Source organism: Mirounga leonina, unplaced genomic scaffold (assembly GCF_011800145.1).
Source record: "Mirounga leonina isolate KUSES-001 unplaced genomic scaffold, KU_Mleo_1.0 Mir_125, whole genome shotgun sequence".
Taxonomy (NCBI): domain Eukaryota; kingdom Metazoa; phylum Chordata; class Mammalia; order Carnivora; family Phocidae; genus Mirounga; species Mirounga leonina.
The window spans coordinates 18949572-18965402 of NW_023270305.1; the positions used below are offsets into that span (position 1 = coordinate 18949572).

The 15831-nt window shown below is 39.7% G+C and overlaps 1 protein-coding gene across 5 annotated transcripts in view; it reads left to right on the forward strand.

The window, feature by feature from the left end:
• The window catches only part of TTC27 (tetratricopeptide repeat domain 27), a 167943-nt gene that overhangs the window by 19209 nt on the left and 132903 nt on the right, over window positions 1-15831 (forward strand). For all 5 annotated transcript variants that reach the window (XM_035000887.1, XM_035000884.1, XM_035000888.1 and 2 more), the window contains 2 exons: window positions 5555-5719; window positions 8026-8159. In XM_035000887.1, coding sequence (XP_034856778.1) covers window positions 5555-5719; window positions 8026-8159 — 299 coding nt within the window. The remainder of the gene's footprint in view (window positions 1-5554; window positions 5720-8025; window positions 8160-15831) is intronic.

Consider the following 15831-nt stretch of genomic DNA (forward strand, 5'->3'; position numbering starts at 1 on the left):
AAAGTGCCTCTTGCTTGAACTGACTCATGAAGAATGAGTAAGAATTTATTAGGTGAAGTTGGAAAGGGCATATAACATGTACAAAGAGAGACACAGAGACTTGAAACGTCTTTGTGCACTTGGGATTTCCGATAGTTCTGAATGGCCGGAGTAGAGTGGGAGGGTGGGTTGTATGTCAGGTGATGAGGAGCTAGGTCACCGGGACGTTAGATATTCATCTTGGTGGTAGCCATCAAAGGGTTATGCACTTGTGCACTCCTGGGATATTTACTGAGCACCAGCTATGATAGGTGGTGCATATACAGCAGTGAACAAGAGCCATGTGGACCCTTCTTTTGTGAGCCTTATGGAATAGAAGTGAATTGGAGCCAAATTTCTACCCATCTTTCAATGTCTGCCCTCCTGAAAAGGGTTGGTTTAACTATCCCAGCCTTATGGATCTTCCCTCTTTGGTACTTACGGTCAGTACCACACAATCTCACATCATATTAACCGTGTGTTGAATAATGATTATGTGTCTTCTCCTAGGTCTTCTTCCCATCCTCTCGTTAGGGAAGATCAGGGCTTAAACCTTGCTGTAGGATCTAGCACAATTCTAAGCATCTATAATAATTCAGGAGATGTTGATTAAAAGTCAAAGGAATAGAGGGAAATCGTTGAGAAGGGGAGAGAGGCAGGAGAAGGATGGAGCATTGGAGGTGCAGCAGTAGGAAATCAGTTTGAGAACTATGGCGATCAGGGAGGAAAGGAGTTGTTTTGTTTTTGTTTTCATTTTTTAGAGGAAAGGCATTGGAGTTGGCTAGCAGTTTCCTGTTTTGACGTGATGTCACAAATCTGTGAAGGCTGGCTTATGATTATGAATTCGTAGGATACATTTTTTCCCCTTCTCCTAGTGCCATTTTTCTTGCTGACCTCTCTGCATGGCCGACTTATCTCCTTTTAACCTTCAGTGAAGATACAGTTCTTTGAGTTTCAGCTTCAAATGCAGTCTCCTGCTAGATTGGCCGCTCTGGGTGGTCCAGGCCTCCTCATCTTTTGTCTTTGGTGTTCCTTGCAGCCATAAAAATGAAATTCCCAGGTCCGTAAGCTTCGGTAGTTAGCTTTAGGGCAGAATATGGTGTCAGTACATGCTTAATTCCTGAGGTTCGGTTTTCATTTAGTTTTTGTTCTCTGAGGATTCCTTTGTTCTCAGCACAATTGTTAACATAAAAATATATTACACATTTTATTTATTTATTTACTTATTTTTACACAGACCTTATAGTACTTACAGCATTTAATGTAGTTGACCTCGGCTTTGTTCACACTGACTCCAGTGACTTGTATTTGGGTTTTCTGTGCTTGAGACTCTGCTCGGTTGCTGCCATTGCCCTTGGTTTGTTTTCTTTCAGGATCAACGTGGGTACTTTCATACTTACATACTTACATTTCAAGTTTCATATAAAATCTTATTTTTAATTCCTTCCCTGGCAATTCTTTCCTGGATTTTTAGCTTTGCATAATTATACTGACAATTGAGTCAGCATCCTAAAGTCACCAATATTAATCCTCCTACTCCAATATCACGTGATCTTCTAAATTTACTAGTTAACAAAAAATGCCCAAGGCCAGCCACAGCAGATACTAGTGAACCATATAACATCGAATCCCGTGCACAGGGAATGTTTTCAGCATCTAAAATTCCTAGGAGCTTAAAGGGCTTCCCCTAGTGGCGCCTGGGTGGCTCAGTCGCTTAAGTGTAGGAATCTTGGTTTGGGTTCAGGTAATGATCTCAGGGTTGAGAGGTTGAGTCCCACCTTGGGCTCCACGCTCGGCATGGAGTCAGCTTGTCCCTCTCCCTCCCCCTTGTCTCCATCCCCCCTCGTGCATGTGTGTACACTTTCTCAAATAAATGAATTAAATCTTTATTTTTATTAAGCTTTTATTTATTTGAGAGAGAGAGAGAGAAAGGGAGAGCATGAGTGGGGGGAGAGGGAGAAACAGACTCCCCACTGAGCAGGGAGCCCCACCCAGGGCTGGATCCCAGGAACCCCTGGGATCATGACCTGAGCAGAAGGTAGACACTTAACTGACTGAGTCATCCTAGCACCCCATGAATAAAATCTTAAAAAATAAATAAATAAATAAAGGGCTTCCCCTTGGCAGGCTCACCAGGCTTTAGTGCTGTAGCCATGGTTTTCATTGGGTGCCTGGGGCCCTGTCTGGCCTGTGGTATATATTAGACATTTTAAATGCAGACTTTAAATCCAGCTTTTTTTTTTTTTTAAGATTTATTTATTTTAGAGAGAGAGAGAGAGAGAGCATTAGTGGGAGGGGTAGAGGGAGAGGGAAAGAGAATCTCAAGTATTCTGCACCAAGCTCAGAGCCCAATGTGGGGCTCGATCTCACTCCTGAGATCAGGACCTGACCTGAAACCAAGAGTCAGATGCTTAACTGGCTGAGCCACCCAGGTTCTCCTAAATCCAGCTTTTTAAAAGTGTTTTTATTGGAAAAGTAATTTAACATGCCGTTGGAATTTAAAGATTAAACTAATTCTTAAGGGCGCCTGGGTGGCTCAGTTGGTTAAGCGACTGCCTTTGTCTCAGGTCATGATCCTCGAGTCCCGGGATCGAGTCCCGCATCAGGCTCCCTGCTCAGTGGGGAGTCTGCTTCTCCCTCTGACCCTCTTCCCTCTTGTGCTCTCTATCTCTCATTCTCTCTCTCTCTCAAATAAATAAATAAAATCTTAAAAAAAAAATCAGGACTTATCTTCCTATTTTTTTTCCTAAAGATTTTTATTTATTTTATTTTATTTTTTTTAAAGATTTTATTTATTTGACACAGAGAGAGCAACAGCGAGAGAGGGAACACAAGCAGGGGGAGTGGGAGAGGGAGAAGCAGGCTTCCCGCAGAGCAGGGAGCCCGATGCGGGGCTCGATCCCAGGACCCTGGGATCATGACCCGAGCCGAAGGCAGACGCTTAACGACTGAGCCACCCAGGCGCCCCTTTATTTATTTTTTTTAGAGAGCGAGCGAGAGAGAAACAGCATGAGAGGGGAGAGGGTCAGAGGGAGAAGCAGGCTCCCCGCCGAGCCGGGAGCCCGATGCGGGACTCGATCCCAGGACCCTGGGTTCACGACTTGAGCCGAAGACAGACGCTCAACCATCTGAGCCACCCAGGCGCCCCTTATCTTCCTATTTTATTTAACAATCTTTGACCCCTGAACACATAAGATGTAGAAGAAACCTAAGTACAAGCTCAAAGCCAATTATACAAATACACACACATACACACACAGATAGGTAGGTGGGTAGGAGGGGAGATAATACAGAGAACCAGCTTTGGGCATTTATGTGACTTATTTATGTGTTATTAGGTTAGTTTAAATTTGATAGCCTTCCCTAGGCTTACATGAGCTAGGGAATGGCTATCATGGCTACAGCACTATCCATCAGACGTCTGCTTAAATGCAAAAACAGCCTTTCTGTGTTTATTGAGAGATTTTAAAAAACCTTGGCCAAGTTTCACATCCCTTGATATATGTTTGTACCCAGAACCTTTTGGGAAGATAACTGTCATCGACAGCTAAGAAGAATCCTGTCACTTATGAACTGTGCTAGCATGATAGAAGGTCACTATATTTCTGAGAAAAGTGGCTAGACACTCAGGAGTAATGGGCAAAGGGAAAGAAAGTTAATTAAAAGCACTAAGAGCACTGAATATTACCAGTTCCAGCTTTTCTTGAGTTTGGTTTGTGTGGAGGAGATCTACTGAAGGAGTTTCATTGTGAGAAGTTCATGTTCTTCAAAAAGACCTGTTTGTCTTTTGAAGTAAGACATGTACATCTTGACTTACTCTGAGTCCAGAGAATCTCTATTTAAAGGGCTGGCAGTATATAGAAAAACACTTTTTTTTTTTTAAGTAGGCTCCACACCCAGCATGGAGCCCAACGTGGGGCTTGAACTCATGACTCTGAGATCAAGACCTGAGCTGCGATAAAGAGTTGGATGCTTAACTGACTGAACCACCCAGGTGCCCAAGAAAAACACCTCCTTTTTCAGACTCATTTTAATTTCGGTTCAGAAGAAAATAAAAGATATCTATTTCATTGCTATAAGTATTTCTGTCAGATAATTAGGTGATGAAGGAGATCGGGTTGTGTAATGGCACCTCTACGCACGTATTCTTCCTCTGCCAACTCCCTCCTCGCCCCCGTTTTCCCAATAAGCATCGATTCAAATTCTGGCTTTGCCACTTAACTAAGGTGACTAGTCGGTAAGCTGAGTTCAAGTTTCTAATGAATCAAATAGGAATAGTGTCAACCTCAAAGACATCATTGTGAGAATAACACGATGTGTAAAATACCTCATGCCAGGCAGATTGGGCATTCAGTGTATATCCCTTCCCTTTCAGCTTGAATGGTAGAGAACAGATTCTCCCATCTTGGGACACTGGAAGTGCATTTCCTGTTCATTTATTATGCATTAGTTCTTTAACATTTTTAAAAACTCTTTTTTAATTGAAGTATAATTAGTGTACAGTGTTATATTAGTTTCACATTATGTGTTAATTCTTGTGGACTGCTGTGTGAAATGCTGACTAACCCATTACTGGAAGCATTTGTGAGGGATAGTTTGTCAGGGATATTGTAGAGGTCTGGACCGGGTGACCTGTAGATGCCCCCTGCAACTTGGTGTGTGTCAGCTGACCTCTCTATTACATATAATTAATTTTGACAGTCATTTCATTTCAGTCACTGTGTTATCAGGTTATTATCCTCCCATCTTTTCAGCTCAGGTATTTAGAGAAATCAGAATCTGACTGCTAAACCAATATGCATTCTATATTTGATATTAATATGGTCATATATATCTTTGTATATCTGTTTCTCCTTTGAAGGGAGGACTTCTGCATTCTTTATGAGGGAAACCCTAAGCTGATCTCTCCATTAGATTTTCTGTAGTGTTTAACTCTTTGTAGATTCATTTGGTACTTTGCATCTTCACTTTGTGTTGCCATATTTTTTAATAGCACAATTAAAACAAGCACTCTAGGGGCGCCTGGGTGGCTCAGTCGTTGGGCGTCTGCCTTCAGCTCAGGTCATGATCTCAGGGTCCTGGAATCGAGTCCCACATCGGGCTCCCTGCTCAGTGGGAAGCCTGCTTCTCCCTCTCCCACTCCCCCTGCTTGTGTTCCCTCTCTCGCTGTGTCTCTCTCTGTCAAATAAATAAATAAAATCTTAAAAAAAAAAAAAAAAACCCAAACCAAGCACTCTAAAATTAGAGCAGGTTTATGAATTGTGTTTCCTAGGATTGTGTGGAGTAAAGGAGGGATGTATGTAATGTCCTTAGCTTTTTGCTTGGAACATGTGAATGCTTAGGGAATGCTGGCTATGAACTTTGATTGTACTTGTGTTCCTCATCTTCCAGATTTAAAATTTTTTAAGAGCAGGGACTGTGAAATATATATGCTTCACGTACTGTGGACTCAACATTTTAGTCATTTGCTCATTTTACTTAATCATAGATTTTCATTTTCATCATAGTTTTTAATGTTTCATCTTATATCTTGCAGTGATGAAACTAGAGGATCTGTTTGTAGGTGCTTCCGGTCAGTATTTGGCTATTCAATTCCATCTGGAGTGTGCATATATATTTTTATATTATTATGAATATACAAAAGCAAAAGATCAGTTCAACATTGCTAAAGACATCAGCAAATTACAAATTGATTTGACAGGTAAGACTTGTTACTTTTTGTGGATGATTGACTTATTTTTATGATAAAACTAATATAAACATTGGCAGTTTGGCTGTATTGTTTGGTTACATTTGATTTTTTCTGTTCTATTCTTTGCTTTAAAAAAATTGGTTTTAAAGATTTTATTTTAAAAAATTCACAGTTTTAGAACAAGTCTGAAATGAAACATTTTCTTTATTCCTGGAGATTCTCCTTTATTTTCCAGTCTGGTTAGCCACGTGTTAGTGATATATATATATGGTAGCCAGGTAGTACACAAATGAACTTTTTCTTTTTTTTTTTTTAAATTAAGCTCTGTGCCCAGTGTGGGACTTGAACTTAAGACTCTGAGATCAAGAGTCACATGCTCTACCGACTGAGCCAGCCAGGCGCCCCCACAAATGAACTTTTGACCATTTGTTGATGGGTGTGAGTTTCCTGAAGTTCCTCCTGACTCCCACATTTGCTGTGGCCTCTTTACATTGCCCTTTCTTGTAAATACCCACCTATGGCTTCCATCTGCTTTTTTTGTCTTCAGAACAGAAATTGTCGACTGTTTTAGATTCAGTGCCTTAGCATGCTGGCGTATTGTTGGCACTCAGACATTTGTTGAATGAACAAATAAGTTAAAGAATTTCTCCAGAAACCTCTGTATTTCTTCCGAATACAAAAAAGAAATATTGGTCGCTTTTTATGTCTTGCTCTATCCCTGGGGTGTTACAATATCATTGCCATTCAGTATTGATCGGGTTAATGAAGTCCCACAGTATCAGTTCGAGCACACCACTTACACCTCTGGAACCTGAGTTCAGCATTCCAGGCTGTGTCTGTGAAGGTCGAAGGGATTGAACCTATTTGTCCTTCCTGGACTTCGTCTAGATTACTCTAAGGTCCATTCTTACCCCCTAAATTCTGTGCTTCCTATTCAGCTGGTCTTGTCAATAAAATCTTTCAAGTATATTATGAGTTAAATATGACTTTGTGGCCTGGTCTGGGATCTTAGCCATCTTTTGTTACATTGTTTGTATGGGGAAAATTATTAAATACCCAGCTTAGAACTTTCGGAACAATGGCCATATGTAAGTTGGAGTCTTGTCTGTATTTGAAAATATAGTTCTATATAATATAACTTGTGAGGTTAGCTTCAGAGATTATATTTTTAAATGTTTTGGCCCTCTGGGACTTTTTTGGGGCTATTTAAAAACTAATGGCACAGTATTCTGTATAGTCAGCTTTAACTGCTGGTATATTTACTAGCTAGTTCTTCATATTTTTTTCCAAGCTAAGAGCAAAGAACTTAAAAATACAAATGTGGTACTCACAAATATAAAATGAAAATCAGATTACTATTTTTTTCCATTAAACTGTAGCCCTTCTATAAAAAAGTGAGCTGTTAGACCATCTCAGTAGCTGTTTTTGTGTAGCATGTTTAAAAGGTTGATGTATAATTTAGATCCAGACTCATTGCAGGATAAAATCCAGACTTCTTAGACTGGTCTTTACAATCAAGGGTCTTTGTAATCTGAAGCTTGCCAGAGAGTGGATATTAGAACTGTTGCTTCTATTAAAGCTATTCTGTAGCAAGTTATTTCGGATATAAAATGGAAAAAATGTTGGTGTTAAACGAAGCCAGATAGAATAATAGAAAGACTGTTGGATTTAGAACCTGGAGACCCTGGCTTTAAGCTCTGGCTCTGAGACTGAAAGTCCCCGTGATCTTAACCAAGTAACTATACCTCGGAACCTCTGTTTTTCCATCTGCTATATGAGGATGATGATACTTCTTCTACCTATGAAAATTTTGGGGGAAGGAGGTAGTTTGATGCAAAAGTGAGTATCTGTAGGGGCGCCTGGGTGGCTCAGTTGGTTAAGCGACTGCCTTCGGCTCAGGTCATGATCCTGGGGTCCCAGGATCAAGTCCCGCATCAGGCTCCCTGCTCAGCGGGGAGTCTGCTTCTGCTTCTGACCCTCTCTCCTCTCTCTCTCATTCTCAGATAAATAAATAAAATCTTAAAAAAAAAAAAAAAGTGAGTATCTGTAATCTAGTGGCATAAATCTTGGGTTTGGGTTCTGGCCCCATAGGTTACTGGCTTTATAATTTTATATTTATTTTTATTTTTTATTTTCTGCCCCTGGCTTTATAATTTTATAAGTGGTTTTAAGATAATCACCGAGTCGCAGGTCTTTTTTTTTTTTTTTAATGTGAAATGGAGTAAATACCTTTACAGACTTTAAAGTACTCTGAAAATATTACTTTTCATGATTGTACAGTAGATCTGATAGACAATTTAATATGTTTTTTTCAGGTGCTTTGGGGAAAAGGACACGGTTCCAGGAAAATTATGTGGCACAACTTATTCTAGATGTAAGAAGGGAAGGGGATGCCTTTTCACATTGTGAATTCAGTCCAGTACCTACTCCTCAGGAACATTTAACCAAGGTGAGTAGGAGCGTAAGTTATTTAAATTACCATCCAAATCTAACAGGTTCAGTAGGTGAGTTTTGTAGTAACACTGAATGTTTTGGGAAGAGGCTTCATTTTGTTCCTTCTTGAGCTTTTTCATGGTAGCTGGGGGTTTTAGAAAATACCCAAGCAAACCAACGTGTGTTTAAGCCTTTTTTACCCTTAAATAGAGATAAAATGTCGTTTTTCTTTTAGACTTCATTAATATGAATTAGTAATGCAGTCAGTTACGTATTACTCTTCCTTGAAAAAATTCAAAAGACAGACTGGGTAGAGCCTAATTTTTCTAGCTGCTACTGTATTTGTTGCCTTAACTTTTGCCTTCTGTGGATATTTTTGAATATTAAGAGACTTGAAATTTCTTAGGCTTCTTCAAAATATATAAACAGATGATAAGAATTTCTTTTTACGAGAGTTCTGATCCTTTGTTACTGTCATTATTGGGCTGATTGCTGCCTTATTATGTTTTTCTTGACTTGGCTAATGCATTCTCTTTGTTTTTGTTTTTGTTTTTTTAAGATTTTATTCTTAAGTCTCTACACCCAGTGGGGGCTTGCACTTATAACCCTGAGATCAAGAGTCACATATTCTACCAACTCAGCCAGCCCCATGCATTCTCTTCTTGTAGCTTAAATTTACGGCTTTTTGTCAGTTTACCTACTTAAATGCCTTTCCATCTGCTTCCATAGAGGTCATTAGCATTTATATTTTCTTACTGTGGAGATTCCAAGCCAACGCTTCTGGTTGTCCTTTGCCTGATGTTACTGTCTCTGAAACCTACCCTTCATTCCAGAGCCTATAAACAAATTTACCCTGGGTACACTGAACATTAAAATTCTATTCTGCATGGAAAATAGTGCCAAGGGGAGGGGCTAGGGCTGCGAACAAAGAGTGACAGCAGTCAGGAGTCCCAGGGAAAGCCTTTGATGAGCTATTGCACACTGCTGGGCTTGTTCCAAGCACTCTCTTGTTTGCTTTTGAGATAACTTCAGGGAGGAACCGCTGTTGATTCTAAGAGGAGACGGAAGGAAGGGAGGAAGGGAGAGATGTAGAAACTCAGGGATAATACTACACAGTGCTGTCTATACTTCGTGATGCGGGTTGAGCTGTAGTGAAGTGGGTTTCTACTGCTGTGTTGATGCTGGTCAGGGAACATGGTGCTGTTACCAGCCTCAGACCTCTCTTCTTCCCTCATTACATGTATGGCGTCTCCTCTTTAGATCCCCCTTTTTTTCCTAAGCCTTTTGATGTAACCCAAGCTCCTCCCTAACTCTTAGATTAACTGCCATAAACCTGATTTTTAGGCCATCGCATAAGCATCAGTGAAAAGAGATTCCATTCTGCAGTCCACACATTTAATTCAGTAATCCATTGTTTATTGTTTTTTTATATGGAGTTCTCTTATTGAAAATTGTCTCAGGGGCTCCTGGGTGGCTCAGTTGGTTAAGCGTCTGCCTTCGGCTCAGGTCGTGATCCCAGGGTCCTGGGATCGAGCCCCGCATAGGGCTCCCTGCTCAGCGGGGAGCCTGCTTCACTCTCTCCCTCTGCCTGCCACTCCCCCTGCTTGTGCTCTCTCTTTCTCTGTCAAATAAATAAATAAAATCTTTTTTTTTAAATAAATAAAATCTTAAAAAAAAAAAAGAAAAGAAAATTGTCTCCTGGGATGATAAATAGGATATGATGACTATTATGAGGAATGTAAAAAGATGATATACAATTTAATATAGAATTTATTGAATCTTTCATATTTGAAGTAAAATACATTCAGATAATCTTAATTACTACTTAGAGGTAAAAGGTAAAAATTATATGATGTAGGTATTGATTAGATAGAAACTGCTTTATACTTTTGAGCAGAAGACAGTTGCTTATTTAATTAGTTATATATCCTGTTTCCTTATATCAAAGGCACTATTAAATTATAAAATACACTCTCTTTTTTTTTTAAGATTTTATTTATTTGAGAGAGAGAGAGAAGGTGAGAGAGCAGCAGAGGAAGAGGGAGAGGGAGCAGCAGGCTCCCCACTGAGCAGGAAGCCCGATGTGGGGCTCAATCCCAGGACCCAGGGATCATGACCTGAGCTGAAGGGAAACGCTTAACTGACTGAGCCACCCAGGTGTCCCTAAAGTACACTATCTTTTTAATAACCAATCCTTGGGGGAAAAAAAAGGATCACTATTATACCAATTTTAGTTATTACAAAATATATCCTGATTAGAAATGTTACAGTGTGAATATGTGTATCTTAGAATTGAGGAAACAGTAACTTTATTGCCAGTGAGGAACATATTTCCCTTTAGACCTTCCTAGATTTTTAATCTGTTATTAATGGGGAATTACATAGACTTAAGCCATTGGAGATCAGGGTTTAATAAGCCAACAGTTAGGAGCAACCCCGATGTGCAAATGAAAGACACAATCTCTGTTCTTGAGATGCCTGGGTGGCTCATCAGCTAAGCGCCTGTCTTGATATCGGCTCAGGTCTTGATCTCAGGGTTGTGGGATTGAGTCCCACATCCGGCTCCGTGCTTGGTGCGGAGTCTGCTTGTCCCTCTCTCTCTCTCTCTCTGCTTCAACCCCGCTCATGCTCTCTCTCTCTCTCTCAAAAAAAAAAGAAAAGTCTTAAAAAAGGACAGTCTGTTCTTAGTTGTTCAATTGTGTATTCACAAAAAACACAAATGCATACATGATCAGCCTCACTGATGAGAAATATGCCTTAATGCTAAATATGGTGTGTGTCCTGCGTATTGGAGATAAATTACGTGCTAGTTTCTTGATTCGGTAGAATGTTATGAGGTCCAGGTGGGACTGAGGTAGAACAATATTTTAAATTTGGGACTTGCAGAACAGTTAGGTAAGTAGGTACTGCAGCAGACCCATTTTAATTTCAAAAGAGCAGAATAGGAACATAGAGAATTTTGCATGAAGATCAAAGCCGTTTTTGATTACTTGCTTGTGTCTGGCAAATAAATAATGCCATGCTGCCAACCCTGACATATCTCAGATCTTTGGTGGTGGAGGGGAGGAGTCCTGGCATGGCAGGAGACTTGGGTCTCTGTCCCATCCTTATTGTCTAGCCTAGGGGGAGAATCTGAGACAGTTCTGATAGCCTTAGGTTCCTCATTTGTTTTTCCCACATCACACTTTGTTAAAGGATCAGATTAGATTTGTAAAGCTATCGTACGGATGTGTTACTAAACCTTGTGTATTAGGGGCGCCTGGCTGGCTCAGTCAGCAGAGCGCGTGACTCTTGATCTCAGGGTTGTAAGTTTGCATCCCATATTGGGTGTGAAGATTACTTAAAAATAAAATCTTTAAGGTTGCCTGGGTGGCCCAGTCAGTTAAATGTCTGACTTTTGGTTTCGGCTCGGGTCATGATCTCAGGGTCCTGAGATGGAGCCCCGAGTCTGGCACTGTGCTCCGTGGGGAGTTTGCTTGATTCTTTCCCTCTACCCCTTCCCCCACTCGTACGTGCGCTGTCTGTCTCTCAAATAAATAAATCTTTAAAAAGAAATCTTTAAAAAAAACACCAAAAAACAAGCAAAAAACCAAAGAAAACATTGTGTTTTAATAAGTGGATGCATTCCTTTAAGGATGTGAAAAGATGAGAATTTTGGGATACTGTAGAGCTACATGGCCCACTATGGTAGCCATCAACCACGTGTGATTGTTAATCACTGGGAAGTTGGTTGGTCCAATTTGAGAGGTGCTGAAGTGGGAAAGACATATCAGATTTCATAGACTGTGTATGAAAAAAAGAATGTATAATATCTAATTAATAATTTTCTGTTGACACATATTACAAGAATAGTACTTTGGATTTATTCGGTTAAATCATTTTTAAAAGTTTACTTTTTTACTTTAAGTGTGGCTATTACATACGTAGTTCTAGTTTTTAAATTATGAAAGGCCTGTGTTGAAAACGATGGCCACCAGGGTGCGCTCTGCACCCGCCTGCCCTGCCTTTGAAGGGGCCCATTTGGGAGGAAGAGCCGCTTTTTCAGTTGGATTCTGAGCTGAAGCGTAAGGTTCTGTGTTCCTCCCATCAGCAATTTGTTGGGATTGCTGTACTCTTTTCTTAAAAGGCAGATAGAGCTCAGCCTACAGTTAGGGAGAACTTGAGGATAGACAAGGAAAGCTGTTCCTCTGGGCTGTGTTTTGGGCAGATGTACTGCTTACTAGTTAAGAGGTTGACCCCTTAGCCAGAGGCAGTTTCCAGCCTTCTGGTCCATTTAGCTCCTAGTTTTGGCTACTTTTATTGAACTAGAAAAAATTTTAAATTAAAGTTGTGCCTATTTTATTTTAAATGTACAGTTTGAATTTTGAAAAATAGACCTACGGAATGACCACCACCATAATAAAAATAGAATCATTTCCATTACACGAGAAAGTCACTTATACGCCTTCATAGTCAGTCACTTTCCCTCTCACTGGTCTGCTTTCTGTCACAGATTAGAGCTGCTTTTTGTAGAATTTCAAATAAATGGAATCATACAGTATGACTGTCTTGTGTCTGTTTTCTTTCACTTAGCATTATGTTTTTTTAAGTTATAATTCTCTTTTTCCAGTTTTATTGAGAAATAATTGACATATATCACTATATAAATATAAGGCATACAGCATAATGGTTTGATTTGCATATATTGTAAAAAGTTTACCACAATAGGTTCAGCTGACATCCATCTTATATAGATAAAAAGAAAGGAAAAACAGAAAAAAGCGAAAAAACATTTTTTTACTTGTGATGAGAAATCTTAGGCTCTCCTGTCTTCACAGCTTTGCTGTTGGTCACACAGCAGTGTTAGCTGCACTCACCACATTGTACCTCACATCCCCAGTGCTTACTCGTCTTGGAACTGGAGGTGTGTACCTTTTGACCACCTTCCTCCAGTTCCCCCTGCCCCTCCCCTCTGCCCCTGGTAACCACAAGTCTGATCTCTTTTTCTACAAGTTTGATTTCTTTTTTTAGATTCCACATACAAGTGAGATCATGCAGTATGTGTCTTTCTCTGACTTATTTCAGTTAGCATAATACTTCAAGGTCTATCCAAGTTGTCACCCATGGTAGGATTTCCTGGTTTTTGTTTTTTTTTTTAATGGCTGAATAATATTCCATTATATGTACCATATCTTCTTAATCCACTCATCCAGGCATGCACACTTAGGTCCATCAGTGGACGGTGTGTTTATCCACTTACCTGTTGGTGGACAGGGGAGCTGCTTCTAATTTTTGATTATTATCAATGAAGCTGCTTGAAACATTTGTGTGTACATCTTTGTGTAAACATATGTTTTTAATTCTCTTGGGTAAATACCTAGGATTAGAGTGGCTGGATTGTGTGGTAAATGTGTTCTTTTTTTTCTATGCTAGAGAGAGAATGAGAGACGGAGAGAACATGTGTGTGGGGGAGGGGCAGAGGAAGAGGGAGAGAGAATCTTAAGCAGGCACACTGCTCAGCGTAGAGCCCCATGTGGGGCTCGATCTCACGACCCTGAGATCATGACCTGAGCCAAAATCAGGAGTTGTTTGCTCAACCAACTGAGCCACCCATGCGCTCCAGTGTGTTTCTAACTTGACGAGAAACTGCCAAACTGTTTTCCAAAGTGGTTGTGCTATTTTACATTCCAACCATCAGTGTATGAGTGCCAGTTGTAAATGCTTGGTATTTTTAAAAAGATTTATTTGAGAGCATGGGTGAGAGCGCGGCAGGGGGTGAAGGAAGAGGGAAAGAATCTCAGGCAGACTGTTCGCTGAGTGTGGAGCCTGATGTGGGGCTCGATCTCACGACATGGAGATCATGACCCAAGCTGAAATCAATAGTCGGACACTTAACTGACTGAGCCACCCAGGTGCCCCAAATAATTTTTTTTAAAGATTTATTTATTTTTTGAGAGAGAGAGGGAGAGCACATGAGCAGGGGGAGGGGCAGAGGAAGAGGGAGAAAGAATCCCAAGCAGACTGCTTGGGATTGAAGGGCTCAGTCCCATGACCTTGAGATCACGACCTGAACTGAAGTCAAGAATCAGATGCTTAACTGACTGAGCCACCCAGGCAACCCTAAAAATCAATTTTTTTGAAATAGAATTTATATACAGAAAAATTGACCCATTTTAATTGATGAGATTAAACCCATTCAGTTTGATGACACTTGACATATACATATCTATCTATGCAACCATTACAGTCCATGTATGTTTCATTACCCTAGAAAGTTCCATCATTCCCATTTGCAGTTAATCCCCCAACACACTGGCTCTGAACCATCATGGATCTGTTTTCTTTGAGTACAGATAGTTTGCCTTTTCTAGAATTTTATATGTACTTTTTTGTATCTGGCCTCTTTTGTTCAGCATGATGTTTTGAGATTTACCTATATAGTTACATGTGGTAATAGTCCTTTTTTTGCTGATTAGAATTCCATTAGGTGGATATAGTATAATTTTTCTTTTATTTGTTTATTGACAGTCATTTGAGTTGTTTCTGGTTTTGGGCTACTACAGATAAAACGGTAATGAACATTAATACATATGTCTTTGTGTGGACGTGTTATTTCTCATGGTAACCACTTAGAGTAGAATTGATAGCTCCTGTAGTAAATTTATCTTTATTATTATAAGAAATTGGCAAAATATTTTTTGTGGTTTGTAAATCATGTTAAATTTCTGCCAGCAGTGTGTCAAAGTTCTAATTATTATAGATCCTTGTCAACATTTAGTATTTGTCAGCCCTTTAATTAGTATTTCCTATGGACTACTGTTGTCAAGGATCTTTTTGTGTGCTTATTGGCCATTTGTATATCTTTTTAAATGAAGTACCTGAACAAATCCATTGTCCACTTTTATATTGGGTTGTTTATCTTCTTATTGAGTCGTAAGAGTTCTCTATATTCTGAATACAAACCCCTTTTCAGATATTTGTTTTATGAATATAATCTCTTGAGTCTGCAGCTTGGCTTTTCATTTTCTTAACAATGTTTTCAAAGAACAGAAGTTTTTATTTGATGACGTTCAATTTAGTAAGTTTTTTCTCACTTGATGGTTTAGGTGTTTTGTGTCCTAATTAAGGACTGCCTATTTAGCCCAGAGTTGCAAAGCTTTTCTCCTGTGATTTCTTCTAGAAGTTTTTTAGTATTAGCTTCTAGATTAAGGTCTGTGATCGATTTTGATTTAATTTTTGTGTGTGGTATGAGATAAGGGTGAAGGGTCATTTTTTTTCCAAATGGCTATCCAGTTGTTCTACCATCATTTCTTGAAAAGACTTTCCTTTGTTAAAAATCATTTGACATATGTGGGTCTAAAATTCTGGACTCTATTCTGTTCCATTCATCTGTATGTTTGTCTTCATGTCCGTACCACGCTGTCTTGGCTTTGGAGTATTTCTTGAAATCAGGTACTCTATCAAGTCCCCTAAGTCCTCAGATTTTATTCTTTGCCAAATTGTTTTGGCTATTCTAGATCCTGTTGAGAAACAGAATTGGGAGTTGATATTTCAGATTAGAATTTAGAGCAGAGTAGAAAGACCTGATTTTAAATCCTGATGCATCAGCAGAGGGGCTTTTGCATCCTGGGCCCCCTGAGTGATAGCTCTTCTTCCCTGTTATTGACATTGCCAGTGCCTTCCTGAGATATAGGCACCATGTCCTCCAG